Genomic DNA, 25,020 nt, shown 5'->3' with positions numbered 1-25,020 from the left:
AAGAAAATTTTGAGGCTATAGTACAAAGACTTCAAAGAGCTTTCCACAGCATGTTATTTTCTTTCCAGAAAATTCTAGCACTATATAATTACTTTTGTATGGAAAATGAATAATGTAAGCCTCTACTGCTAAAAACAGCTAGACAGAAACCATCCAAAGCAGATAGGCCTTTCCTGAAACCAAATGAAATATTAAACTAGAAAATAGCTGTGTGAGAATGGCCCGTGGAATAAAGCTCTTGAGTTATTATTCAAGAGCAAGCATAGAAAGTTACATGAAAAATAAAGTGTTTTCTCCTCTGTGTGTCAGGATTTGCGTGAGTCCACAGTTTCACGGAACATGTAATGTTGATGCCACACCAAAATGTCACAGAAAAATACCAATCAGAAATGCGTCTGGGAGCTTCCCAGGCTTCTGGTTAAAAATAACAGTAAAAACATCAATTAAGATCCACCTATTGCGACAGAAACGCATTGATAAAGAAAAAGCGAAATCCCACCTGCATGAAAATTAAACCGTAGCTACTCCCCCAGTTGAGAGGAGAAAGAGCTTCATTTCGGTGCCTCATAGAACTAATCCCAGCAAATACAGCCAGTGGGTTTTTATGCTGGGGGAAGGGGACTGCGAAAAGTGAACCCCTCATAGCATCCCCTACACACAAAAAACTCCTGAAATGTGAAAGCATCAGCGCCGCATGGCCTCACTTAACCGGAAGAAAGCTGGTACAGAACAGAACAGCCTCCTAGGGCTCAGAGGTGGCCGCGACGTGCGGCGGGGGCGGGTGGCCGTGTCGTGCCTTCCTCTCTCACCCACCCTCTGCCGTTTGCATGGATGGGTCCCTCCCTCAAAGCTTCAGGACTCGGGGACCTGAGCAAGCTCTTAGATTTATCCAGAGTTCAGAACCTCCCCCAAAACGTTTTATAGGTATTAATTCCCGCGCTGGCAACATCTCAACAGCCCAGAGTGGGCAAGCTGACCCAGCTGGCGGGGGGACCCACGTCTGGGTCGATCGCTCCCGCCAGCTCCACCCCTAAGTCTCTCCACAGTCTGCGTCCCCAGCGCCCGGTGCGCACCCTGGCACCCAGTAGGGCCTTTCAGAGAGTGTAGCCCTAGGGTTGACCGGACGCTAATTGAACAGCCATGTTAGCCTCCTCCAGGCGTAAATCAGCCCGGGGCGAGCGGGCCAACGGCGGTCGAGAGAGCTTGCCAGATCCTCTCTGCACCTCCGCCCCCAAGACTGCGACTGTTCCCAAACTCCAAGGCGCAACCCGCCAGAGCCCCGTCGCTCCACAAGGTTCAGCACCGAGGACAGCAGATATACTTTTTGTGTCAGTGGTCCCCGAGGCCAGGAGGGTGGCGGTGACAGCACAGGCAAGGGCTGCAGGTGTCCGGACCCCCCGCCCTCTCGCACCCTGGTGGCACCCATGAGCGCCCACCTCCCATCCGCGCCTCGCGCAGGGCGGCCCCACGGCGTCTTACTTTTCTGACTGGAGTAACCCGGGTAATAGCCATAGTAGCCGGTGATCCGCAGGATGCGGTCCTCGATGGTGGCCACCCCGTTGGGGGCCGCTTTGACGTCCATAGAGGGCGCGGGGCGGCGGCTCCGGGCGCGGCGGGGCGGAGAGCGCAGAGTTGGGCCCGAGAGCTGGTGCAGGTGCCGCCGCCGCCGCCGCTGGTGCTGATGTTGCAGCTCGAGCTCCCGCGCCCCGGCTCTGACTCCACCGCCCGGCGCAGCACCGGCTTCGCATCACAGCCGCGGCGGCGGCGGCGGCGGCTGCAGCGGAGCGGCCCCCACTCGGGCCGGCCTCTCGTCACCCTGGCAGCTCTCCCGCCCGTCACCCAGCGCGCTGCTGCCCGAACAGCGCCCCCTCACCTCCGACGCCCACCGGGGTCAGGGACCGGTGTGGACGCCCCACCTGGCCGCTGACTCTCATCATTAACCCTTGGGCGTCCCTTCTCCAAAGAGTAGACACCCCCAACTCCACTGAGGGAAAAGATGTTTGATCTGGGGGCGTGAGAGGAGAAGGTGAAAGGGTGGCCAGAGGCGCGGGGCGAGGGTTGGGGGTAGGAGAAATCCAAGGGGATCTAAGGGCTTTTAGATGGAGAGATGTGCACTATCGCTTGGGGTGGCCCCCGCCTTGATCCATTCTTGGAGTCTACACCACCTTGGGTCTGCTGATATGCAAGTGTTCTTAGGCATTAGTCAATTCTGGCGATTTGCCTGGACCACCAAGAGTCTTTTTATTTTTATTTTTTTAAGAAATAAAAAAAAAAGAATGACTCCCCAGCAGGTGGTATGTGGCGTGGTTACCCAGGTTTTGTGGACATAAAGATTTTTAAGAGTTCAAACCTCCAAGCCTGACAATCCATGCGGACACTCCATCATCCTAGTGAAAATATCAAAGGCTTGGGAGCCGTAGCTGTGCACATCATGTTTGTTTTGCCAAATCCAAATGCTCTGTGGAGAAATGATTTTCTCCTTTATCGCCAAAAACATCAGAAGAGAGGCCCTTCAAACTGTAAATATCTGGATGAATGAAAGTTTTAGCTACAATCTAGAGACTTTCCTTCTGAGCAGAATGTACTCAGAGCTGTGTGATCCTGGGGAACATTGCCCATCAGGTGCAGCAACTCAGTGATGCTTCCTCTATTCATACTTTGCAGGCACAGCTTCCTGAAAAAAGATAAATCTTCAAAATTTTCCTCTCATAAAGGAAAGGGTGCATGTGTATTAGTGGTAGGTGTGGAACAGGTGTGTGTGTGTGTGTGTGTGTGTGCGCGCGCAGTTCATCAGTTTAAAAGTCACTATGTCCACCTTCCATGTAGAGTCACTTTAAGATGTTCCTGCCAATTTTCATATTTCTAAAGCTTAAGATAGGAAAAAAAGTCAAATCCAGGATATCTCTCAGAAATGTCTAAAGAACCTGTCCACTCTGTCTCCAAGCAATTTCCCCATTGTGTGTGGGCCCCTAGGAGGAAATAAATATGCAAGATTTTTAAAAGGTGAATTAGGTTTAAACATGTGAACATGAAGTATTAATTTTCACAAAGTCTTGAGTGTTTTTATCCAGACACAAAGCCTAGCACAGCATTTTGAGAACAAAGTGAATCTGCATGATTGTGGCTGGAAGAAAAGTTCATGAAGAAACCGATTTCCTCCTACACATGCTTTCTGGGTTAGGAAAGAAGGGTAGAAGAAACTTAAAGTTCAAAGGAACAAAGGGGAAAATACGACCCTAGTGCAATGGTAGCAGCCAAATATTTAAAGCAAAAATGAAAAGATTATACATTTACACCTCCACCCAAAGTAATTTTTATCATAATTTTGTTAGTTTTATTATTTCTATAGCAAACCTTATATAAAATGTATATATTGCACAGAGGAAATATTTTGGTTGCATTAATTTCAAATGTCTCTTTTGTTTAAAGTCCCTTTAAAGGGATAATAATTTTCCCATATTCATCATAATATATAGCTATGTATGCATTCAGTAAGAGATAAATTAGGAAATAATTCAAGCAAAAACCTTGTAATGTAGCAAGAATATGAATATGCAGAGGTTAAATTCAAGTGGTTTTGTCCCATTCATATTTACAACTTACCTTGCCACAATTAATATACTTAAATTCTTTTATTGCCTTTTTTTTGTGGAGTGCCTACTGGGATAGAACTCAACAGCACTTTAACCCTGAGCTACATCCCCAATCTTTTTATTTATTTATTTTTTATTTTGAGACAGGCTTTCGCTGAGTTGCTGAGGGTCTCACAGAGTTGCTAAGGATGGTCTCGAATTCATGATCCTCCTGTCTCAGTCTCCTGAGTTGCTGGGATGGCCTGGCTGATGTATTTAAATTCTAAATTACACTTTTGTGTTAAATTGTTATCTTCTTCCTAGTTTTGATTTGTTTTCAGAAAATTCCGGAGAAGTACATAGAAATGTGTTTAACTAGGCCTGATCTTTCATACAATCAGCAAATTCAGCATATATTTAAATCATATAAATATTATTACCACCCTCAGCAATAAAAGAGAATAAAATCATGGCATTTGCAGGTAAATGGATGCAGTTGCAGAAGATAACGCTAAGTGAAGTTAGCCAATCTCAAAAAAACAAATGCAGAATGTTTTCTCTAATATAAGGAGTCTGACTCATAGTGGGGTAGGGAGGGGGAGCATGGGAGGAATAGAAGAATTCTAGATAGGGCAGAGGGATGGGAGGGAAAGAGAGAGGGCAAAGGGTTAGCAATGATGATGGAACGTGATGGACATCATTATCCAAAGTATATATTTGAAGACATGAATTGGTGTGAATATACTTTGTCTACAAAAGAGATATGAAAAATTGTGCTGTATATGTGTAATAAGAATTGTAATGCATTCTGCTGTCATGTATTTAAAAAATAAAATCAATTAAAATATATATTATACCCCCAAGTATTAATGTTTTCTAAGAAATATATACACAGACTGAGCTGGAAATAAAATTTGAATAGCAGAGCATTTTACAAATGTTTTTGTCATCATCTGAAACAGGATAAATGTAAATGATAAATATAAGCAGTTGCTATAATGTAGGACACTTTTTATGGAGGAAACTCAAATCCTACAATCATAAATTGATCCTCGGTAAAAGGTAAATTTCTTGTATCGATAAGCACTCATGGCATATATGATAGAAGGCCTTAACCTCTCAACTGTTATTTTTACACATCATTTTTAAATTATAGAAGTTATTTTGAGGAGAGGAGAATTTTTAAATATTTCTATATGCTTAGATGCTCAGTCTACCAATTTTCACAAATCCAAATACAAAAGTTCAAGTTTATAAAATGTGAATTGTATATTTGAAAGAATGAAGAAAGGATATAATTTAGCAAACAAAAATTGGAAATAGCTGTTTGATTCACAAAAGGGTTCATCTTGGTAGCCTTCACACAGACCCTAGTCATTACAAATCATTCACAGAATTTCAGTTGTATGCAATTTTTAAGGAATGTCTTTAATGCATTAAGCTAATGATATTTGTCTGTGGTTAAATATGAGTTTTGAAATGTGGACCATTATTTATTTTGATCATCTGATCAAGTCAGATTCGATATTTTTAAAAGGCAAGTCATTTGTAATATAGTTCATGTGATGGGCATCTACAGTACTTGTGTCTGACACTAAAATAACCATTCAAAGTAATAATATTAAAAACCAAGTATCATCACTGGGTATAAATTCTATTTAGATAAGCAATCTGTCACAAAATCATTTTAAAATACCACATTAAACTTTACATTTTTAAAAGGGCTAGTAAAATAAAATTCATGGAGTCTTGTCTTCCATACTGTTATTCTGGGTATCAGAAGATCTTAGTTTAAGTCCTCTTCCCATGGCAGAACATAGTATCTTTCAGGCTCCCTATTGGAAGTTACAGATGAAAGAAGCTGACAGGAAGGGGAATGACTTTTCTCTTTTGAGAAGTTAATATAGTGGACCTACCTCCTCAGGCTAAAAGAAATTTGGCTGCTTGGAAAGCCAAGCAAGTTTAAGCTTTTCTATTTGAGGGCAAATTTTGCCTTGTAAAATCATCAGCTTTGTTCACAAAGAGTTGACCCCAAGTATTTTATACAGTGTTAATGTTGAAAATGTTAATGTTCTAGCCAAACCGGTGCTAAGAAATGGCTCCTGGGAAGGAAAAAAATAAGGTCTTAATATTCCATTTTCAGGAAAGCTGTTTTGAGCATCTATCAACTTGTCATCTGTTCCATTGGGAATGTTCACTTTGTATTCCAGTCTTAGGCGATGGCAGGCACTGTTAACTTACCATTCAGCTGAAAGGGGTTGGGAGCCCAGCACTATGGGTGTCTGCCTGGTTAATTAGGGCAAAGTCCATTCTTCATTGACTTCAGATGCCAGGCTCCACCCCAGGGCTGTCTTATGAGGCTTGACTCTATGGAAATGCATTAAATGCTTTGAAGTGTTTTAAGTAATTTCAACAAACATTAAATTTTAGAATTTGCTCGTGGCTTCTCTCTCTCTCTCTCTCTCTCTCTCTCTCTCTCTCTCTCTCTCTCTCTCTCTTTCCAGCTCTCTCTGTGTCTGTCTCTATTTCTTTCTATATTTCTCTGTTTCTTTGTGTTTCTCCTTCTCCATCTCCCCCTTTTTTCCCCTCAGCAGAATAGCACAGTGGTTTGGAGCAAGGACTTTGGAGCCAGATTCCCAGGGATCATGTCTGACATCACCATTTTCTAACTGGTTACCTCTGGTAAGTCTCTTGAACTATCTACAACTCAATGTTTTCATCTTTAAAATAAAAATAAGAAAGATATTGTACTTTTTATGGAACTATTGTGAATATTAAATCATTTTTATTCATAATGAGCAGACAGCAGTGACCGTCACATGTAAGTGTCATAAACACTATTATTTTATTCTATGCCAACAAAGAACCTTCTGAGCTTTGGTTTTCTCCTCTGTAAAATGAGCTCATACACTCAACCTGTAAGTATCGCTGTGATGGTTAAGTGAGATAATGTATAAAAATAGCTTCCAAAGTCAGTCACAGTGTAGATGCACACGATGATCAATTTCCTTCTCCCAACCCCACCCCAGTTCTGTCCATTATTTATTGCTAAAGTTAATTCACACTTGAACATTTCATTCAAATTGTTGGGAATTTCTCAGTGGCCGTTCTTTCCAGATCTCTTGTAATCCTTTCAACAATGAAAATAATCACAGGAGGCAGGTCTTACGTGCCAGTGGGACGGGTGAGATTCCATGAAGAGGAGCTGCTCCTTGTCAGCAGTTCTTCCTGGAGGAACAATGAGGACAGGAAGAGTTGCTTCATAATGGGAGGGAGATAAAGACTGGTGGTCCCCAGTTGTGGGCAGAACCCAAGTCCTGCTGGGTGACTTTATCCTAGGGAAGTGCAACAGTCTCAGAGGGATCACTGTGTGGTGATCTACTGGAGGCTAGACCCCTGGGCTTCCCACCTTCAGCAGTAAGTCTGGTTTGCCCCAGCTTATCCAGAGCAGCTAAGCCACCCGCCCCAAAGGGATCATATATAGACTTGATTAATATTCGACTCAACGGTGCCCAGTGGACTGAAGACTCAGGAGCATCTGCCTTAGGTTTGATTTTAGCTCAAGATCTCCCCTGATTGCATAACCTTGCAACACAGGAACCCCTATAATACTGAGATTGCATTTCCCACTGTATTTATTGGAAATGGGAACTCAGAGTAAGATTTACAGTAATCTAAAGCAAATAAAGATTTTTTAAAAACCTTTTCTGAACAGCTGTGTTGTTGCTGTTTATGTATTCCAACCTGCTACATACTCATTTTACAAATAAGCCTTCTGTAATTTAAATGTCTAAAAAATGCTAGACATGCCACAATCTCAAACCTGCTGCATATTATTTATCACATAAGGTTTTATGTAACAGTAACTGCTAAAAAGTGCTAAACCTGTTGGGGTAGTCATTAGTACTATTTGCCAAATATTAAGTCTTCCCACATTTTAAGTTTAGTACACAACTGCAATTCCTGCCCCCTTGTGGTTGTTGGAGGCTTTGTGACTAATTCCAGTGGTGAACAAAAAGGAACAATTGTCATCCAGCCAGAGCTGATAGAAGACACTCTGAGTTCTCTCTTTTCCTCTGGCATCATGACCATCAATATTCAAGATGACTTTGATACAGAAAAAAATAAAGTTACTGAAAAAAAAATCAAAAGGAGTTTGAATTCCTTCCATACACACTACATTTAACTTTGAAATCCTATTCTCTTTATCCTTTGTTTTCCAAAAACATATTATATATGATTAAGTATCACCAGTTCCTAAAACAATTTATCCATAAGCCATCCTGAAGACAAAATAAATTGTTGGAAAGAAACACTATGAATGGAACAGAAATTAGAGAGAATAGAACATATAAAATTCATTAGAATGAATCAATAGGATAGAGAGACCAGAAAATATGCTCAATACATCCACATCTTGAATGATAACTGTTGCCAAAAGCAATCTCAGACATGACTTTGCCTTTTGTTTCAAGAACTTTTAATTTTCAGAAGATAATATTTACAAAGTTTTATTTATCATTATTTTCAACATCTGTAATACTCATCAACAGAATTTGCTGTTCAAATACCCTGAGACCATACAGAAGCAGTAAGCTGGACATTTACCTTTTCTTTTTTTCTTTTTTAGATATCCAGCTGATACTAAAGAAGATCACTAATGTTCCAGAAAGAGCATCCCTCTCAAGTGAGGAGCTAAAATGGTTGTAGCAAACTCTTTTCATTTTCCCTTACCTCATCTTTGGAACAACGAACTCTGTGTGGATTCCCATCGACTTCAAACAAATGCATCCTGAGAGCATCTCACCTCTTGCCAGTGTCTTGAACCTTTAGCCTCCTACCTCCGGGGCTTCTCGGTTGATGCTGAGACATAAAAGTATACCTGCTTGGCTTAAGCTTGTGTAACTTGAAAGTGTGGGAAACAGACATAACACTGGGCAAACCTGTGATAATGGTAGATAGTAGCTCTATTTGAATGTACTACCCTAAGCTGTCACTCACACAGCTTCTTGCCCACAAGATCAAGTGAACAGTCAGACTGGTCAGTCTGAATGCTAAATTTATGGTTGGCTCAGTGATCTGTTCTCATAAATATATAAAATGGTACATAAGCCTCTGCCTCTGTCTCAAGCTCTATTTTATGCAGAACCCACATTAAGATGCTAATTTCTGAATGATTCAGAGATTATTATCTTATATACACATATAACTATATGACCAGTGGAATTCTACATCATGTGTAATCAGAAGAATGAGAAATTATACTCCATTATATATGATGTATCAAAGTACATTCTACTGTCATATATAACTAATTAAAACAAATTTTAAAATTATATTAAATGCTAATTTCCCAGTCTCTCAACTTGATAACTGGGACATGTCCCAGATCCACCAATCACATCAGCCACCCAAATTCTGAATTAGAAACCAAGTGGAGAAATCAGGGGCCATGTGAGCAATGGATAGCAGCAGCTGAGACAGTGGTTGTGCCCACAGTTTCCAGTGTCTGTGACGGTAGTAGAAGCTGTATAAACATTCAGTTGAATATTCCCATTGTTGAAATTATGGGTTTGGTTTTCTTCTATCATTCATAAAGCCATGATAGAACTTGAGAACTTGGTTGGTTCAAATTTATGCTCTCCCATAGCATTGTCCTAGGGAAGGCCGATCACATTGAAGTCTAGCAGACTCTGGAGTTGGACCTTGAGGAAACCAAAGACCTCTTCTGAATGCCAAGGCATATAAAAAAAAAAGCCAAAAGCAGTACTTATTTTCACCACTAGTTCACCGAGGGCATTCATCATTATTGATAACAATAAAATAATGGAATCAATCCAGTTATCCAAGAAATCGGGAAATGGTTCAGTAAATAACAATGTATCCATTGAATAGACTATTCATAGGAATTATAATTATAATTATAAAGATTATGAAGCAATGAGGAAAATCCCAGGTTATGGTATTAAGTGGTTAAAAAAAAAGTACAACTCCAGATCATATATGGACATCCACAATTACATATTTGATTTACAAAGATTAAGATAGTCAAAAGTAAATGAGTGATCATAAGAGTATAGGATTAATGGTAATCTTGCATTTTCCAAATGTTCTGAAAGATCATTTAGCTATTAGGATGAACACATACACCCATGACAAGCCCTAAGGCCCTTTCTCAGCTCTTTTTATTTTCCAGTGTGGCTGGTTTTATGTGCACTGTGCTGCAGCGTGCCACCTGCCTGCACATTAATCTCTTCAGTAATTGCAATTATCTCCCTTCCAGTGAATGTGATGAAGTCTGACTAAAGGTCTCTAATTCTTCTGTCTCTCCATGTTCTCATAAATAATAAAACAGGGCTCCATGACAACGAGTACATAAAAAGTTTTGTGAAATCTCAAAGTAGTCCTAAAGTCTTTTGATTCTTAAAACTAATAAAGTGCTCTAGCTATACAGTTGTCTAGACACAAATATTATTTGGTTCTACACAGTAAGTAGAATGAGTGATAAGGATATCCACACCTGGATAGTTCTTACTTGGGCAAATGTTCCTTCATCTGCTGAGTGCCTCTCATTTTCAGATATTTCTAAAGAAGCCTTCTCTGATGACCCTGTCCCCTCTCTTGGAGGAGCCAGGTATTTGTTCCAACAGAGCTCTTTGCTTGCTGGATGGTCTTTTCTATGATGCATGCTTAAGTTGCTCCAAGGGAGGAGCTCCATTTTGTTCAACGTGATATGACCAGAGCTTCTTGGAGTACCTGATACATTTAAGAAATTCAGCCAATAAAGGACCAAAGAAATCATTGCAAGCTTTCATCAGCAGCCTTGGACCCCTTTCTCCAAGTAGAAGCAAGATGCAGACACTCAAGAAAGGCTGACTTATCTCAAGACCAGGAAGGTAATAATTTTCCCAGTGAAAGTTTATAAATGAGGAAACCCAGGGTACAGAACCTAAGTTGATGGTTCAGAAGAAGCCCTTCCATGAACCTGTGGCAGCTCTTCTCATTTTATTGGGTCATCCTTTCCCTGACACTGCATAATGCCAGCTCCTACGTAGCTTTCTGACAGCTCCTTATCACAATCAGATCAAATCTACCCTTCCACTCTTCCCAATCAGATTATGTGTTTCTCTTCTTTCTTTCCTCTCTTTCTCTGATGAAAACTTGGACTAAGTGTACAGAAGAGATGTCCATCAAGAACTCCGCTAAAGTAAATCAAAATCCAAGAAGATATCTACTTTCCACAGTCTGTGTAAGCTATAATTCTGGTGCAATTGATACCTGCTTACTCCTCCATTGGAATCTACTCAAGTTGAACTGTTAGCCCTCATCTTTTGAAAGTGAGGAGCAACATCAGAAAAATACACACACAAATGGAAGGAGACCCTCATTGTTATATAAAATTACATATAAGAGGATGTGAGGAGAAAGGGAAAAAAGGGAGAGAAATGAATTACAGTAAATGGGGTAGAGAGAGAAGATGGGAAGGGAGGGGAGGGGGATAGTAGAGGATAGGAAAGGTAGCAGAATACAACAGTCACTAGTATGGCAATATGTAAAAATGTGGATGTGTAACCGATGTGATTCTGCAATCTGTATACAGGATAAAAATGGGAGTTCATAACCCACTTGAATCAAATGTATGAAATATGATATGTCAAGAGCTTTGTAATGTTTTGAACAACCAATAATAAAAAAAGAAAGAAAGAAAAAAAGAAAAATACACACACACGCACACACACGCACTCACACACACACGTACACATATGTACATATGGTTTCTTTAGATATAAATAAATGAATGGAACTAAATATTTTATGAGGTTGATACTTAAATAAATTAAATTATTTTAATTAATTAAATATCATATTAATTAAATTAAATATTATATTATACAAATTAAATTTAATTAATTAAATATTATATGAGATTTATACTTTCAACATTCCCTGTCATAAAATAATATGGGCTCAATTTGACAAATCTTTGGGGACTCATAATTAGGAGGTTTTTGAATCTTCTTAATCCTCTACTATAATATTCAAGAGACTTTTTTTTATTGACTTAGGTGAAGAAATCCACAGGGCATTCAGAAGGTGATGAATACATATCATTCTGCTTCCTTTTTCTCTAATTCTCTCCCTTTATCCTACTCTGCTAGAAATTCCACTAGGACTTTGCTTACTATTGCAGTAGTGTCAAAATTACATTTCTACTACGTAGCTTTTAATGAAAACCAAATAAATCCAAACTTTAGTAGCTTAAAACAACAAGAGTTTATTACTCTTCATGATCTATTGGTCATCTGGGTGGCTCTACTGGCCTGGCCTGGCTTGGCTGGACTCATTTACACATTTGTGGTCAGCAAGTAGATCATCTGAGAACTAATTAGTCCAGGCTGGTCTTTCTTACTGGTCTACTGGGCCAGATTATCTCACAATACAGCAGGCTAATCCAGACTTGTTCATGACAGGAGCAAAATTTTAAGACTGAGTCAGGTATGCAAACACTTTGAAGGTTTAGACTCAAAACTTATACTCTATTCTTTCTGCCGTTTTCTATTGATCAAAATAAGATATAAGACTGTCCAAGATGGATCCATAGATTCAGCTTCCTGAATGGATTGCTACAAAGAATTCTGGATTTGCTTATTTAAAGATTTAAAACAATAATAATAAGCAATTCTGGATTCTACCACATCTAACCAATGTAACTTAATGCCAGTGTTAAGCAAGGTGAGCAGAAACTTGACGAAAATATCCTTTCAGCAGAATGTGACCTTTAAAAAAAATTCCTTGACTCCAGACTAGTAATGTCATCTTCCAATCATGGGTTAACTGAGGCTTAACTTCATTAAACAAAATCTAGTATTAAAAGGTTACCTGTGACAATGAGATTTGGTCTGAATAGAAACTGCAGGCTTTTGCATAGCATGTAGTTCCAAACCTTCTGACTTCAAAATGGGGAGTAAAAAGTCAAACACCCACACAGGCTGGGATGCATAAAGTTGGTACAATCAGATACAGAACAAAGAATTGCAGTGAGTTTTACTCAGCAGGGCTGTTCCCTCAACCATGGTAAAAAGTGGAGACCTGGGAAGTTAAGACATTCGCTGTGTGTACCCCCTATGGAGCATTTGTCACAATTTATAGCAAAGAGCTGATTGACTTTTCTCTCCAACTATATTTCTAGCTTCATAGAGACACAAATAAATCTCTTAAATCCATACTTCTTGTGTATAATGCAGAACGTGGCCATTGAAGAAAAGGAGAGAGGGAGGGAATTATTTCTGTGACTCAGAAAAAGACTAACCAAATATAACCACGTTTGTATTTTTAAAATGTCTATTTGCAACCAAATACTCAAAGATTCTGCCATACCCAAAATTATAGAAGTGCTAGGTGAAAATAAGTTTTCTTCAAAACCAGAAAACACTGCTTTCTATTCAGTTTAAATAGAAAAGAAGAAGTTGATGGTGATGAAATTGCAACCCAGAGGAGAAAGGGCTAAGAAATGAAAGTTTTTGATTAGTAAAATGAAGAAGAATTCCTTGAATCAAAAAAAACCTTTCATCTAAATGTTCAATTTATAATGAAAGAGTATACATTTATCTAATATTATCTACTCCATTATTCACTGGTCCAAAGATCCAAGAAGTTCTTTTAATATTACTGTAATTATTTATTCTCAAACTCATTCCAAAAAGAATTAAAGTGGTTTACAGAGAGACTTCTTAAAAGATTTAAAACAATAATAATAAGCAAGTAAGAAACTTGGAAGAAAGTAAAATTTAAAATATGAAAATAGCAATCAGAAAATGAAATCCGAATGAGGCCACCAAATGCCATGAGGACCAATATTTTTTCTGGAAGCAGAAATAATTTGGTTTGAGGATTCCTAGATACCAACCAGAGAGGAACCCGTGGTTTCTAACACACTTACCATGGTTAGAGCCTCAAAATAAAGTCAGAGAAGCACAAGTTATTCCTGATGTGAACATTGAGAACAAGTTTTTCCCAGGCAAGTTTCTGAGAGGATCCTGTGCAATGTAGAAAGGTACAAAAACCTAGTACCTGGTGGGACAATGTTAAACCACTGTTCAGCACAATCACAGTGACAGTGCACATCAAACACGCATCTTCTGTTCATTCTTCACTAATCCAAAACCAAAATTTGGACATTAGCAGGCTAACTATCCTCCAGGGAAATCTCTGTAACTACTGATTCTCTCAAATGCATAAATGGTAAATATCATCAAATCCTGTAGATAGTAGTTTCCCCGCAGGTCTTTTTCCTTTAGTGCTGCTAGTCAAGGATAGATAACCCTGCTTTCAGCCTGGATTATCACACAGCCTTCTAGCAAATTTTGCCCTATCAGAAACGGTTTTCCTGACTGCAGTCTATGTGCTCTCTCTAAAACAAAGCTAAGATCAAAACCCCTGAATGGCTCAACAGGGCACTTGGCATGAAACCCACTCCCCTCATCATTGAATGCATGTTTTCGTCCCCCCAGGTACATATCCAGCCTTAACTCTGAGACTGTTCCCTCTACTCTAGCATCCCAAATGAACTTTGAGACTCCCTGAAAGAGCCATGCTCTCTCACCCTCTGGATTTTTACACATGCTATGCCCTCTCTCTAGACTACCCTCCTCAAACCTTTGCCCTCTGCCTTTGTCTGGGACTTTCCCTTCACATCCAACCTAGAAGCTACTTCTTCAATAAAGTCCTCTTTACTGCCTGTCTTCCTCTCTAAACTGTGAGCCCCACCAGCACAGCTCCTGTGTCTGTTCTTGCTCAGCATTGCATTCCCAATGCCTGAGACAATGACAGGCACAGAGTAGGTGTTTAAGAGATAATTCCATCATTAGCTAATTAATTAATGTAATGTGCTTAGTACAGAAAAGTCCATGGAGACTTTTCTGTGTTACTCCTTAAAGGAAGATCCATTTTCCTCCTTTAATGAGAAACACAGGTAAAGACATTTTTGATGTCTTACAAATATTGACAAACCAGCACTCTGGCCTACACTGCAGGGCCTACCATCACTTGTTTCAGGCAGAAACAAGATTTTCCTTGGAAAATGAGCCCCGTGATCCACTCCTAAACAAAGACATATGGGTAGTTGAGGCCCCAACATTTTATGTCCTTAGAACATAATCTAATTTTAGTGTGGAAAATCTTTAAAGTAGCCAATGCCAAATCCTATATTCCAAGGAGATTTGCAAAGTATTTGGCATTGCACTTTTCCAGAAAATATTCTGAGTTTGTGGGTCTTATCTTTTTGTGAAACAGTAAGAAAAGTCGGGGACCCAGATTCTAATTGGACTTTGTCACTAACAACCTGATTTGGGGAGACCAAGAGATAGCTCATTCCATTCTACGGAGATGGACAGCTTCAACCTCCCACCTCGACCTGCTCTACCCAGGGTCTAAGCAGTCAAGCTTGAGACCTTGGAGTCCCACAAGTGCTGCCACAAGAACAACAGGGTTCCCTGCTCTCACCTCTACATGGGCCTGAGGATGTCAGCTTTCATCTGTCCAGCCACACACTTTAGCCAAGCTGACCAGTACTCATGGTTGTTTCTGATCTCTGGACTTCCCTGTTCCCTATACCTGAATGACAGACATTGTTCCGACTCTTCCTAATCCTATCCTCTTTCTCTGCCAAGAGAACATCTTTCAAAGGAAGGAGAAAATGGGGCGGGGTAGTGAGGGAGGTGAAAGGAGGGGGAAAGGGGAAGGAGGGAGGGAGGGAGGGAAAGATAAAGGTCATTTTATCTTTTGCAATATTTTCAGAACTTCACAGTTCCAGCAGTTTCCTCACTTGTAAAATGGGAGCAAATATACATTATGTTTCCTGGAATTATTATGAGTATTGAATGAGATGTGCATTTAAAGCAATCTGCTTGGTGCCTGCAATGCAGTAAGAACTCAATAAATGTAAAATAGTATTACCATAGGAAAGTGGGACATGATATATGGGCAGAACAGTTTTGAGAGCTCTGCTTAATTTAAGGAGCCCATTCCAATGGTCCCAGCTGTGTAGGGTAGAATGTGCTGCCTCAAGAAGCAGTAAAATCCTTATCACGGGAGAATTCCAAGCCTCATCTGGAGAGTTACCTGGCAGTGCTTTTACCAGGAATTCACACTTCAAATGGGTACATAGATTGTTGTTCTCAGGTTGAAGTTACTATTCCTCTCTTTCTAGAGATTCATCTGTGCCAAAATACACTATAATATTTTAAAATCTAGACATCAGTGTCTAGCATTTCTAAAGCTAAGTTGCTTTGAACTTATGCCTGTTAGACAGTAACATTAATGCTTTTTATATTAAATAAAATAGCAAAACATCATTGAAGTACTGAAGTTTGTGGATGTGCTCAGAATGTGCAGAGGAGGACACTGGGTATGTTGTCTGGGGGCCTCACAGAGTATTCCCCCAGTGCTTCCCTGTATTTTAGAGTTTAGTTTCCAAATTTGCAAACCTAGAAATTGAATTGTTGGTGCACCAAGAATAGAAGTTCCTTGGGAAGGAAGTCACCTTAAACAAACTCACAACACAATTGATGAATTAGCTGGATTGCTAATGGATTCATTCATAATGGGAAACATAGCCGAGCCAGAATGTACAAGTTGGTACAATCAATACTATCTTGTCCTACATACAAATAAATATAGGAAGTGAAAATATAATCAAAAAATTGCTTCCTGAACCTAGATTGAGAGCAAAAAAAATCTGTATGCTACAAAATTTCATGGAGTTAGTCCTCAATTAGGATATCCCTGAATATGAGCAAATGCCCTCTCTGATCTGTCTAGAGTCCATGTTGACCACATCCTCTTTAAACTAACACATATTTTGCCTTAAAAAAAAAAAAACAACAACTTCTGCCTCTCCCTTGTTCTCACTATGCCTGGAGCTGGAAAAAAAGCGCGGGGGGTGGGGGGGGGCTTTACTTTTACTTCTTTACTTCACATACGTGGTATCCAGTGATTATGAAACAGCAAATTTCATGGCCAAGTTTATTCAAGCAGAGAAGCCATCTTACCTCTTCTCCAGGAAAATACTACAATATAGATTCATCAGGCCTAGTCAAAAGGAAGTCAGTGGAATTAAGAAAGTCCTTTCTCTCACAGTATGATGAGTCAGACATAACTTTCCCATGTTCATATATGAATACACAACCAGTGTAACTCCACATCATGTACAACCACAAGGATGGAAAGTTATACTCCATGTATGTATGATATGTCAAAATACATTCTACTTTAATGTATAACTGAAAGAACAAATAAAATCTTTTTTAAAAAAATCCTTTTTCTCTCTCCACAAATTATTGTTTTCCAGACTTTTTTATTTTATTTTATTTTATTATTTTTTTTTTTTGCTAAAAAGTGGGTGCCTTTTGGGTAATAAGCATCATATGTTTGACTCAAAGGTGAAAGATTGCAATACATATGATTTTAAAGATGTGATAGATTGAATTGTTGGCCCAAAATTTTCACTACTTCCTGGATTCATGCTGTTTCCCTATAATAATGCAGTTCCACACATGAAAGTCTGGCTGTTCTTCCCCACTCCTTACTCTGGACCTGGCCAGACGACTTGCTTTAGCCAAAAGCCTGATATAAGCAGGAGCTTGGGTAATGGGGCATACTTTCTTGTACGTCAGCCCTTGGAAGAAGGAAAGGAGGTGAATGAGAAGAAGAGAAAGAGGAGAGGGACAAACAGCAGTATGTGGCCCATTCATTCTAGCAGAATGAGAGACAGGGAGCAAATCCAGACCTGAAGATTGAAGTAACATCCAGTCTAAGTGAACCAGCTCCCTTCATGTAACTATAGATGTGTGAGAAATAAATACTGACAGTGGTAAGCCTGTGAGATTTGTTATACAACATGATTGTGACAAAAGCCCATTAATTCAAGATGGAAGTGTTGAACTATATCAGTTTAATACCTGTAAAATATTATTCCTGTCTCACTACCATAGTCTTCATTTGATAAGATTCCTTGAGGTGGTCACTCAAAAGTTGAAACCAGAATGAACTTATTCTTAAAATATCATTGCCATTCTAACACCTAACCTCTCTAAATGAAGTATTTTCATCATTTTAAGAATTTAACTTTTAAAATTGTAAAGGGCCTAATACAGGTGGGGGAGGCTGGATTGGAGTCTGGGGATGAGAAAGACAAAGAAAGGAAATTTCAATTGTATCATCAACTACATTATTTAATAATATGCTAATTTTTTTTTTACTCTTTGAATGGGCCCTATTTTGACTGAACCTCTATCTTCTAGAATTCTGTTTGAGTTGTTCTGGGATATGACTTCATTGTTGTTATTTTCAAAATGTTCTCTAATTATTTATGATTCTCTCCAGGAACATATAGCTAGGGTTGAGATGGCAGAGATGAAGATTAGGTTAATATTAACTTGGTTTCTTTCTCTCCTAGACCTCAATGTACATACTAACAGTTCCATTTCAGTTATTACCTGTTAGTCTCTCTAGGCTTATCTATTGTGATGCCAATTTTCCTTTCTAAATTTGTGTGTTTGATGGTCTTCATTATATGCTCCAACAAATTTTAAACCTTAAAATTGCAAAGGCAAGAAGAAGGGAAATTTCTCCAACTAACAAGCCAGGTGATAGTTAATAACAGTAGTGCATGAAAATAACTTCCAAATTATAGCCTCAGGTTTCCTTACTATTTAAGCTGCTTTTCTAAATTTCCTAAATTTAGCAACCACGATAGCACTTCCTTGACTTTTGATGATATTGACAAATCTTGAATACTCATGTACCAAAGCCCTATAACTATAACTCTTTTAGGCACTTCTTATTCTCCGGAATCCAAGTAAGCCAAGCCAAAGGTAATTGTAGCATCTGTTCTTCCTCAATGGATTTTGGTTTTAATCATGCATGAAATCACCTTTAACTAAAATACAAATCAACCAGTAGAGTTATGTTTAGCTATGGGATTAAAAATAAATAAATGTAATCTCGCTCCCTGTTGTAGGATAATCTCCAAATATCCATTGGGCTTGGAATTCAGTTAAAATGTTCAAAACAAATTGGGAACTGCTTTGCATTTAGTTTCCTTTCCACCTGAGAGACACTGACACTAAATCATCTCTTCAAAAAAGATGGTATATGAGTTTCATAAAAGTGTTTAACAACAGAAGCAGCCACCTCTTTTCATAGTTCCTAACATATGACATATATCATGCAATGCATCCAAAGCGAAGCTCCCCACAACATGTCAAAGAAGCCACTGTTCACCTTTGCAATTAAGAATTTCAGATATTAAAGTTTTAAGATCTAGTACAGAGATAGTTCTGTTATAGCTAGTATGAAACAAAAAAGAATAACAACTGTGACCTACACACTCCCAAAGTCCATGGAAACAATTATTAAGTGGTTGAACAAATTATAGCAAAACTTAAAAGGTATGAAGTGTTGGAAAACTCTTCTCCCTCAATACCATGGTAAGGATATATTAAACAACAAAGGTTTTCCAGAGGACACAATCACACATGACAGCATGTTTTCTCAAAAAAGAGGTTGCATATTGCTTTGCAATGTTTATTTTCATTAGATAATAATCTTCTACACCATATACAGACACAGTGGCCTATATAGAGAGGTAAAGTGTCCCCTGCACCTCAAATACTTTACAATCCCTTTCTGCTTGTATGAAAGTCCATGTTGTGCAAACATTTAAAGCACAGATTCTGGATTCATCCTGCCCAGATCAGCTATAGCTGTGACACCAAGGGCAAGGTAGTTTCACACCATGGTGACTCTATAATACAGGTAGAGAATCTGGGAAAAGCAGGAAATGAAAGTCTGTGGAGTTGTAGTGAGGGGAAAAAAGTTTGCACATGCAAGACGCTTGGAATTGTGCTTGGCACAGGTGCTTTGCAATCGTTCACTAGTATGGTTAAGGTGTGATTGAATAGCAGAGCTATAAATATGCACAGTCTCAGCTTCAGTCATACTGATTTATCTCAGTTGTTTAAACAAAACATATTTTCTCCAGCCCTAGAACCCTTTCACATGTTTTCCCTCTTTCCTACACTGTCCAATACTTCAGTCACTAGCCACCTTTGGGGCTCTTTAAATATAGATGAATTATAATTAATGAAATGTGAAAGTTAATTATTCAGTTGTACTGGTTACATTAGAAGTACCTAATCAACACATGTGACAACAGAATTGACACAGAATTTTCACATCATCACAGAATATTCTGTCAAGTAGAGCTGATCTAGACTAGACTTCATCCCACTGATAATTCCTATGTGGTCTTTTTATTGCTGCTTAAACATCACTTCCTCAATGAACCTTTCCCTGACCCCAAGCAAATGTTAAGGTCTCTGTATTCATACATAGACTTAATAAGTTATTTTCCTACTAGACTATAATGACTTTGAACAAAGTGATCGTGTGGGCATGTAGTAAGCACCCAATATATATTATTGACTGACTGTGAGCATCAATTTGTAAAATTACTTAATATTTTAATAGATAACATCTGTCATGTGCTTGCTTTATGCCTGCACCATTCTGAACACTCTAACATGTTTTAGCTCCTTTAGTTCCAACTCCATGAGGTAGATACTTGTACTGGTTATCTACAGTCTGCAAAACAAATTATGGAAAAATAGTGGTTTGAAACGCCCTGCAATTATGATCTCACTGTGTCTATGGTGGACGCATAGCCTAGCTGAGTCTTCTGCTTAGGTCCAAAGGCTGAAATCAAGGTGTGGGCTGGGCTGTGTTCTCATTTGGAGACTCAACCAGGAAGAATCTACTTCCAAGCTCACTCAGGTGGCCGGCAGAATTTCTTTCCAGAATTAGTGTGGGTAATATCCTCAATAAAATTTATTTCTGTCCTAAATTGAGATAGGAATTTAAAAAATTCAACATCTTACTATATCTCAGAGGTAGGGTAAGGAATAAAGTTTTATTTCTGGGGATTTCTTCTAGGTAACAGGAAGGAATGGGAAGAAGGAGGGAATTAATCTATTTTTCCACTAGTCTCCTTCTCTTTACAACAGGTAAGAAGTTTCACTCAAAGAATTTGATCTTTACCATGTTGAAGGAAAAAAAACATAATTTCAAAGTTCCTGTTGGTTGCTTGCAAAGGCAGAGGCCTAGATGTAAGGTCTTCTCTGTTATTGGAGTTCCTTAATGAAGCTTTAGGACACACAGAAGCAGGTCAAGGAACTAGAGTGGAGAAAGGATAAATTGCAAAGCACAATAAAGGAATAGTGAATCAGGTGTTCGGATTAATGCAGGAAGTGAGGAGCAGAAAAGAGAGAGGCCTCTTAACAAGGTGGGAATCCAGTAAAACATTTCATGGCAAATGGTCAAGACACTCAAGAATAGCACTCTTCTTAATTAGATCCTTGCTTCTTCATTTCCAATGTTATCCTGTTCCAGGCTCTGTTATACTTTCCCTGTTACTCAGAAACCTTTGCTAGAAGTCTGAACACACATAAGCCTTCCCTTAGGGAATCTATAGGAAGTTTAGGGATAAAGCAGTAAAGGAAATGGCAATTTCCCTAAGATAACAAGCAGCACTGAAGAGCAGATTTACATGGATGGGAGCCCCCAGTCCTGTAGTTTTCAGCAGAGACAGGGGTAGTGCTAAGAAGATGGTTAAAATCAGGTAGGAATCAAGTTGGAGCTGACAACTCCTTCATCATATTCAGTAGAGGAAGGTGACCCCTGAAGGGAGGGAGGCAGACTTTAGGCTACAGTCACTCTCTGGTCCCAGGAACTTTCCTCAAGCTTTGCACTGTAGAGTCACACCAGGGTCATACAAACTGTTCCTATAACTGTCCCACTGCACCCGATAAACGGGATGTCATTCCATCACCTGGGAAATGGTGCTCTCTGCTAAGACTGCTAAGACTGAAACAGACCCTCTCGCTGCCTCTGGATAGGCAGATTTTCTGTGAGTGAAGAACGTGACTTTCAGAGGTGTCACTTTGAAGGATGAGCATCCCATCGTCTCAGCGAGGAGTTACACAGGGATCAGAGAATTGCAAGCTCGATTCATTTTCTCTCTACTATCAAGAAAGCTACTGCTTATGGAGCCCCAGCAACAGATTGTATCCAATCCAGGAAAGTGTCCGAGGCCAGGTAAGGACAAGCAGAGCCACTGTCAGCCTGCATGCAGCCTCTTCTGGGCATTGTTCTCAATGCCTCTGTAGAGTGACACAAAGTCACGGCCAACTATGCAGAGTTTGCAGTTGTCTGCCTCTTGGCAGGAGCTTCTGGCATTTCAGTGATACTCTCCGAAAAGCCCTCCATGGAATTCTTTGTTGGAGAAGACCCACTCCTACTTCATGGACTGCACTGCAGAATTGTTAACTTATCTGTTTATTCTTATTCAGAGTCCAGGCCAAGAAGGACCTAAGAGGATGGGAGATTTGGGTTCTTCCTGAAGTTCAGACCAAACTCCCGAGAAACATAGTAGTAAGTCACAGATCTCAATTATGTCTGCTTAAGATTGGAGAGATGAGTATCAGAGGCACTTGATAAAACCTGCACTCCTCTTTCAGCCAGCACTTGAAATCAGCTTGTCTTCAACAGGGAAGTACTCTTCTGCCCTGCAGTTCCCTTGCATTTTGGGAACGCAGTGATAAAAGACAGCCTCTGGAATCAGAAAGCTTGGCTTCATTGCTTACTATCTGAAAGACTTGTGGGTTCCTTTGTTTAAAAAAAAAGTGATATTAACACGCTCTATCACATGCCTTTGTTTCAAGAATTAAATGTAATAATAAATTTAAAACACTGAGCACAATGTCTATGGCAAAATAATGCTTGATAAATACTAGATGTCATTATTACATTATTGTTGTCATAATTGCTATCACCATTTTAAGTGATATGATCTAACCAGGGGAAACAATGGGAAAATAGGAGCCACAATAGGGGGGTTGGGCTATTTATATTCTGTTCCAAAGTAGAGAAAAGAGTAAGAAAGGCATTTAATTCTGGTTTTAAACTTATTTTACTTTATCTATCAAATACCACATAGTCTTTATTATGTGCACATTAACACTCTAAGCATAGAAATTGCTGAATCAGAACTCATTTAATTCTAAAGTGTCACTAATTTTATAACATCCATATTATGGCATACTGATATTATTTATTTTAAAGCCAAATATATGTAATGTGGAGAATACATATGTTCTTCCTTCACTCATTCAAAAAAAAAATAAGAACTGAATATAAGCATTAACCATGCCAGTCACAGGCTTGACAATGTTGAACAAGACAGATAAGTTACCTGTCCCAAATTTATGTTCTGTTGAGATATTTGAAATAATCACCCTGCTTTTTCTCACATTAAGTTTCCATCTAGACCAAACTGAAGTCAGTTCAATCATTTATTTAGCAACTAGTTTGGGGTCTACTCTAGATAAACCATGTAGCTTCCTGGGGCAATTCATCAGTGACTCCAGAAACTATAGTAAGCATGAATAACTGAAAATGGTCAGTAACACTGGCCTGCTATGCAGCAAGTCGGACATGGCTTTCCATACCAGCACCAGGATGAGAAACAGCAGGTTGATGGGAAAGCATGATCTGCGTTGGCTGATTCTAACTAGGGAGGACAGCAGAAACACTGGAAATACTTCCTATAGCACAATTTCAAGCCATGTGACCAGCTGACCAGGGCCATAGAGACAGGGGGAGTTGCCAAAGCTCATGGACAGACCAACACATAGTGAGGCAAGCTCTACCATCACCGCAAGTCACAGGACACCCTTGTGTGTCCCCAGTGTGGAAGGGGCTCCTGACCATAGTACTGCCTCTTAAAACTGGGCTGATAAGGACACATTGGTAGGACAAAATCGAAAGACATGTGAATGTTGATACGTGAGTACATTCATGTGTATATTGCATGCAGTTGTCTTGATACAAATTGTGGTCACACTTTTTAAATGTCTTTTATTAAAATGAGTATCTTTGTTATAAGGAATATCTTCTGATCTGTTACCTTCAATACTATTTTTAATCCGATATTGCCAGGACTACATTACTGGCCTCCTCGTTCATTCATTCACTTATTCCATAAATGGTCACTGAGTCACTAACGAGTACAAGAAGGAGATAAACAGACACAACTACTGCCCTTGTAAAGTTGATAGTCTAGTGGGAGAGTGATAATTTATATTACTCTGCAGCAAATATTCATTCTCCATCTCCTCTCTCCATGGGTGTAGCATCCTCGGCCTCCATTGATATTGGACTTGGTTATTGACTTTCTTTAACTGGGGCAATTCATCGGTGACTCCAGAAACTACAGTTGGCATGAATAACTGAAAAGCAGATGAGAAGTGAACAGAGGCCTTCAACATGCTTGCCTCTTGCACTGCTGCCTTCCTTCATGAAAACAGCATGCTTTGGGCAGCCAGTGGTCCAAGAAGGATGAGAGAATGTGGGAAAAAAATGCTGACCCACTGACATCTAAGGCAAGCAAGCTTAGGTGACCAGTAGCCTAAAACCAAGCTGCCAAAATGACACCAACCTAGATCTGCTGAATCAACTGAGCTTCAGTGGACCAGCAGCGGGTCCAGGAGCATGAGAGCATGTATTTGTTGTTGTAAGTTTCTGAGTTTGGGGATGGTTTATTACACAATATAAAATATTACAGTAACTCTCTAATACAGACCCCAACCAACTAAGAAAATGTCCAGAATTTTTGAAATTTGATAGTCCATGAAGAAAAAGTTATATCCCAGTGGAGACATTTTAGAAAACAGTTTCTTAACTTTTATTTGTGTTTATAAGCCCCTCTCCTGTTGGTGCATCTGTACAGTGTCTTCATCTATGAGTAGCCCTTTCTCCAGATATGAATAAAAAGGAGTCTAGGCCTCCCTGAAAACCTATGCACAAGGTGTTTTCCAGGACACTTACCATAGCATGCCCAGTGTTGTGGATTCATATATTAGGCAAATAATAAAGAGATTGGAGAAGATTAGGAAAGAATGGAAAATGTTATCAAAATTCGTGTAAATAAGGCATGGAACTGTAGGAAAGCAGAGTAGTAGGCCCATGATTGTCTGTAAATGTTGTTTATTCTTATTGAAAAGAAACATTGAGCCAGGTGCGGTGGCACAAGCCTATAATCCCAGCGGCTTGGGAGGCTGAGGCAGGAGGATTATGAGTTCAAAGCCAGCCTCACAAAAGCAAGGTGCTAAGCAACTCAGTGAGACCGTGTCTCTAAATAAAATACAAAATAGGGCTGGGATGTGGCTCAGTGGCTGAGTGCCCCTGAGTTCAATCCCCAATACCACCACCCCCCCAAAAGAAAAGAAAAAACATTGAGGAGCAAGCTAACAGTTTTTGCAAACAATTTTTTCTTCTACATTAGCTAAAACAAGCAAGGTCTTTGTTACAGAATAGTTTTAAGTTAGACACA

The 25,020-nt window shown here is 39.4% G+C and overlaps 1 protein-coding gene across 1 annotated transcript in view; it reads right to left on the bottom strand.

Annotated features, from left to right (window-relative positions):
- Slc35f4 (solute carrier family 35 member F4) overlaps nucleotides 1-1,661 on the bottom strand; it is a 253,271-nt gene extending 251,610 nt beyond the window's left edge. Inside the window, exon 1 of the mRNA XM_058584636.1 lies at nucleotides 1,480-1,661. Coding sequence (XP_058440619.1) covers nucleotides 1,480-1,582 — 103 coding nt within the window. The 5' untranslated portion in view covers nucleotides 1,583-1,661. The remainder of the gene's footprint in view (nucleotides 1-1,479) is intronic.
- Nucleotides 1,662-25,020: the final 23,359 nt, after the last annotated feature.

Source organism: Marmota monax, unplaced genomic scaffold, assembly GCF_021218885.2.
Source record: "Marmota monax isolate L192 unplaced genomic scaffold, Marmota_monax_Labrador192_F-V1.1 WCK01_AAM20220418_F8-fsc00001, whole genome shotgun sequence".
Lineage (NCBI taxonomy): Eukaryota > Metazoa > Chordata > Mammalia > Rodentia > Sciuridae > Marmota > Marmota monax.
This window is presented reverse-complemented; position numbering and strand designations above follow the sequence as displayed.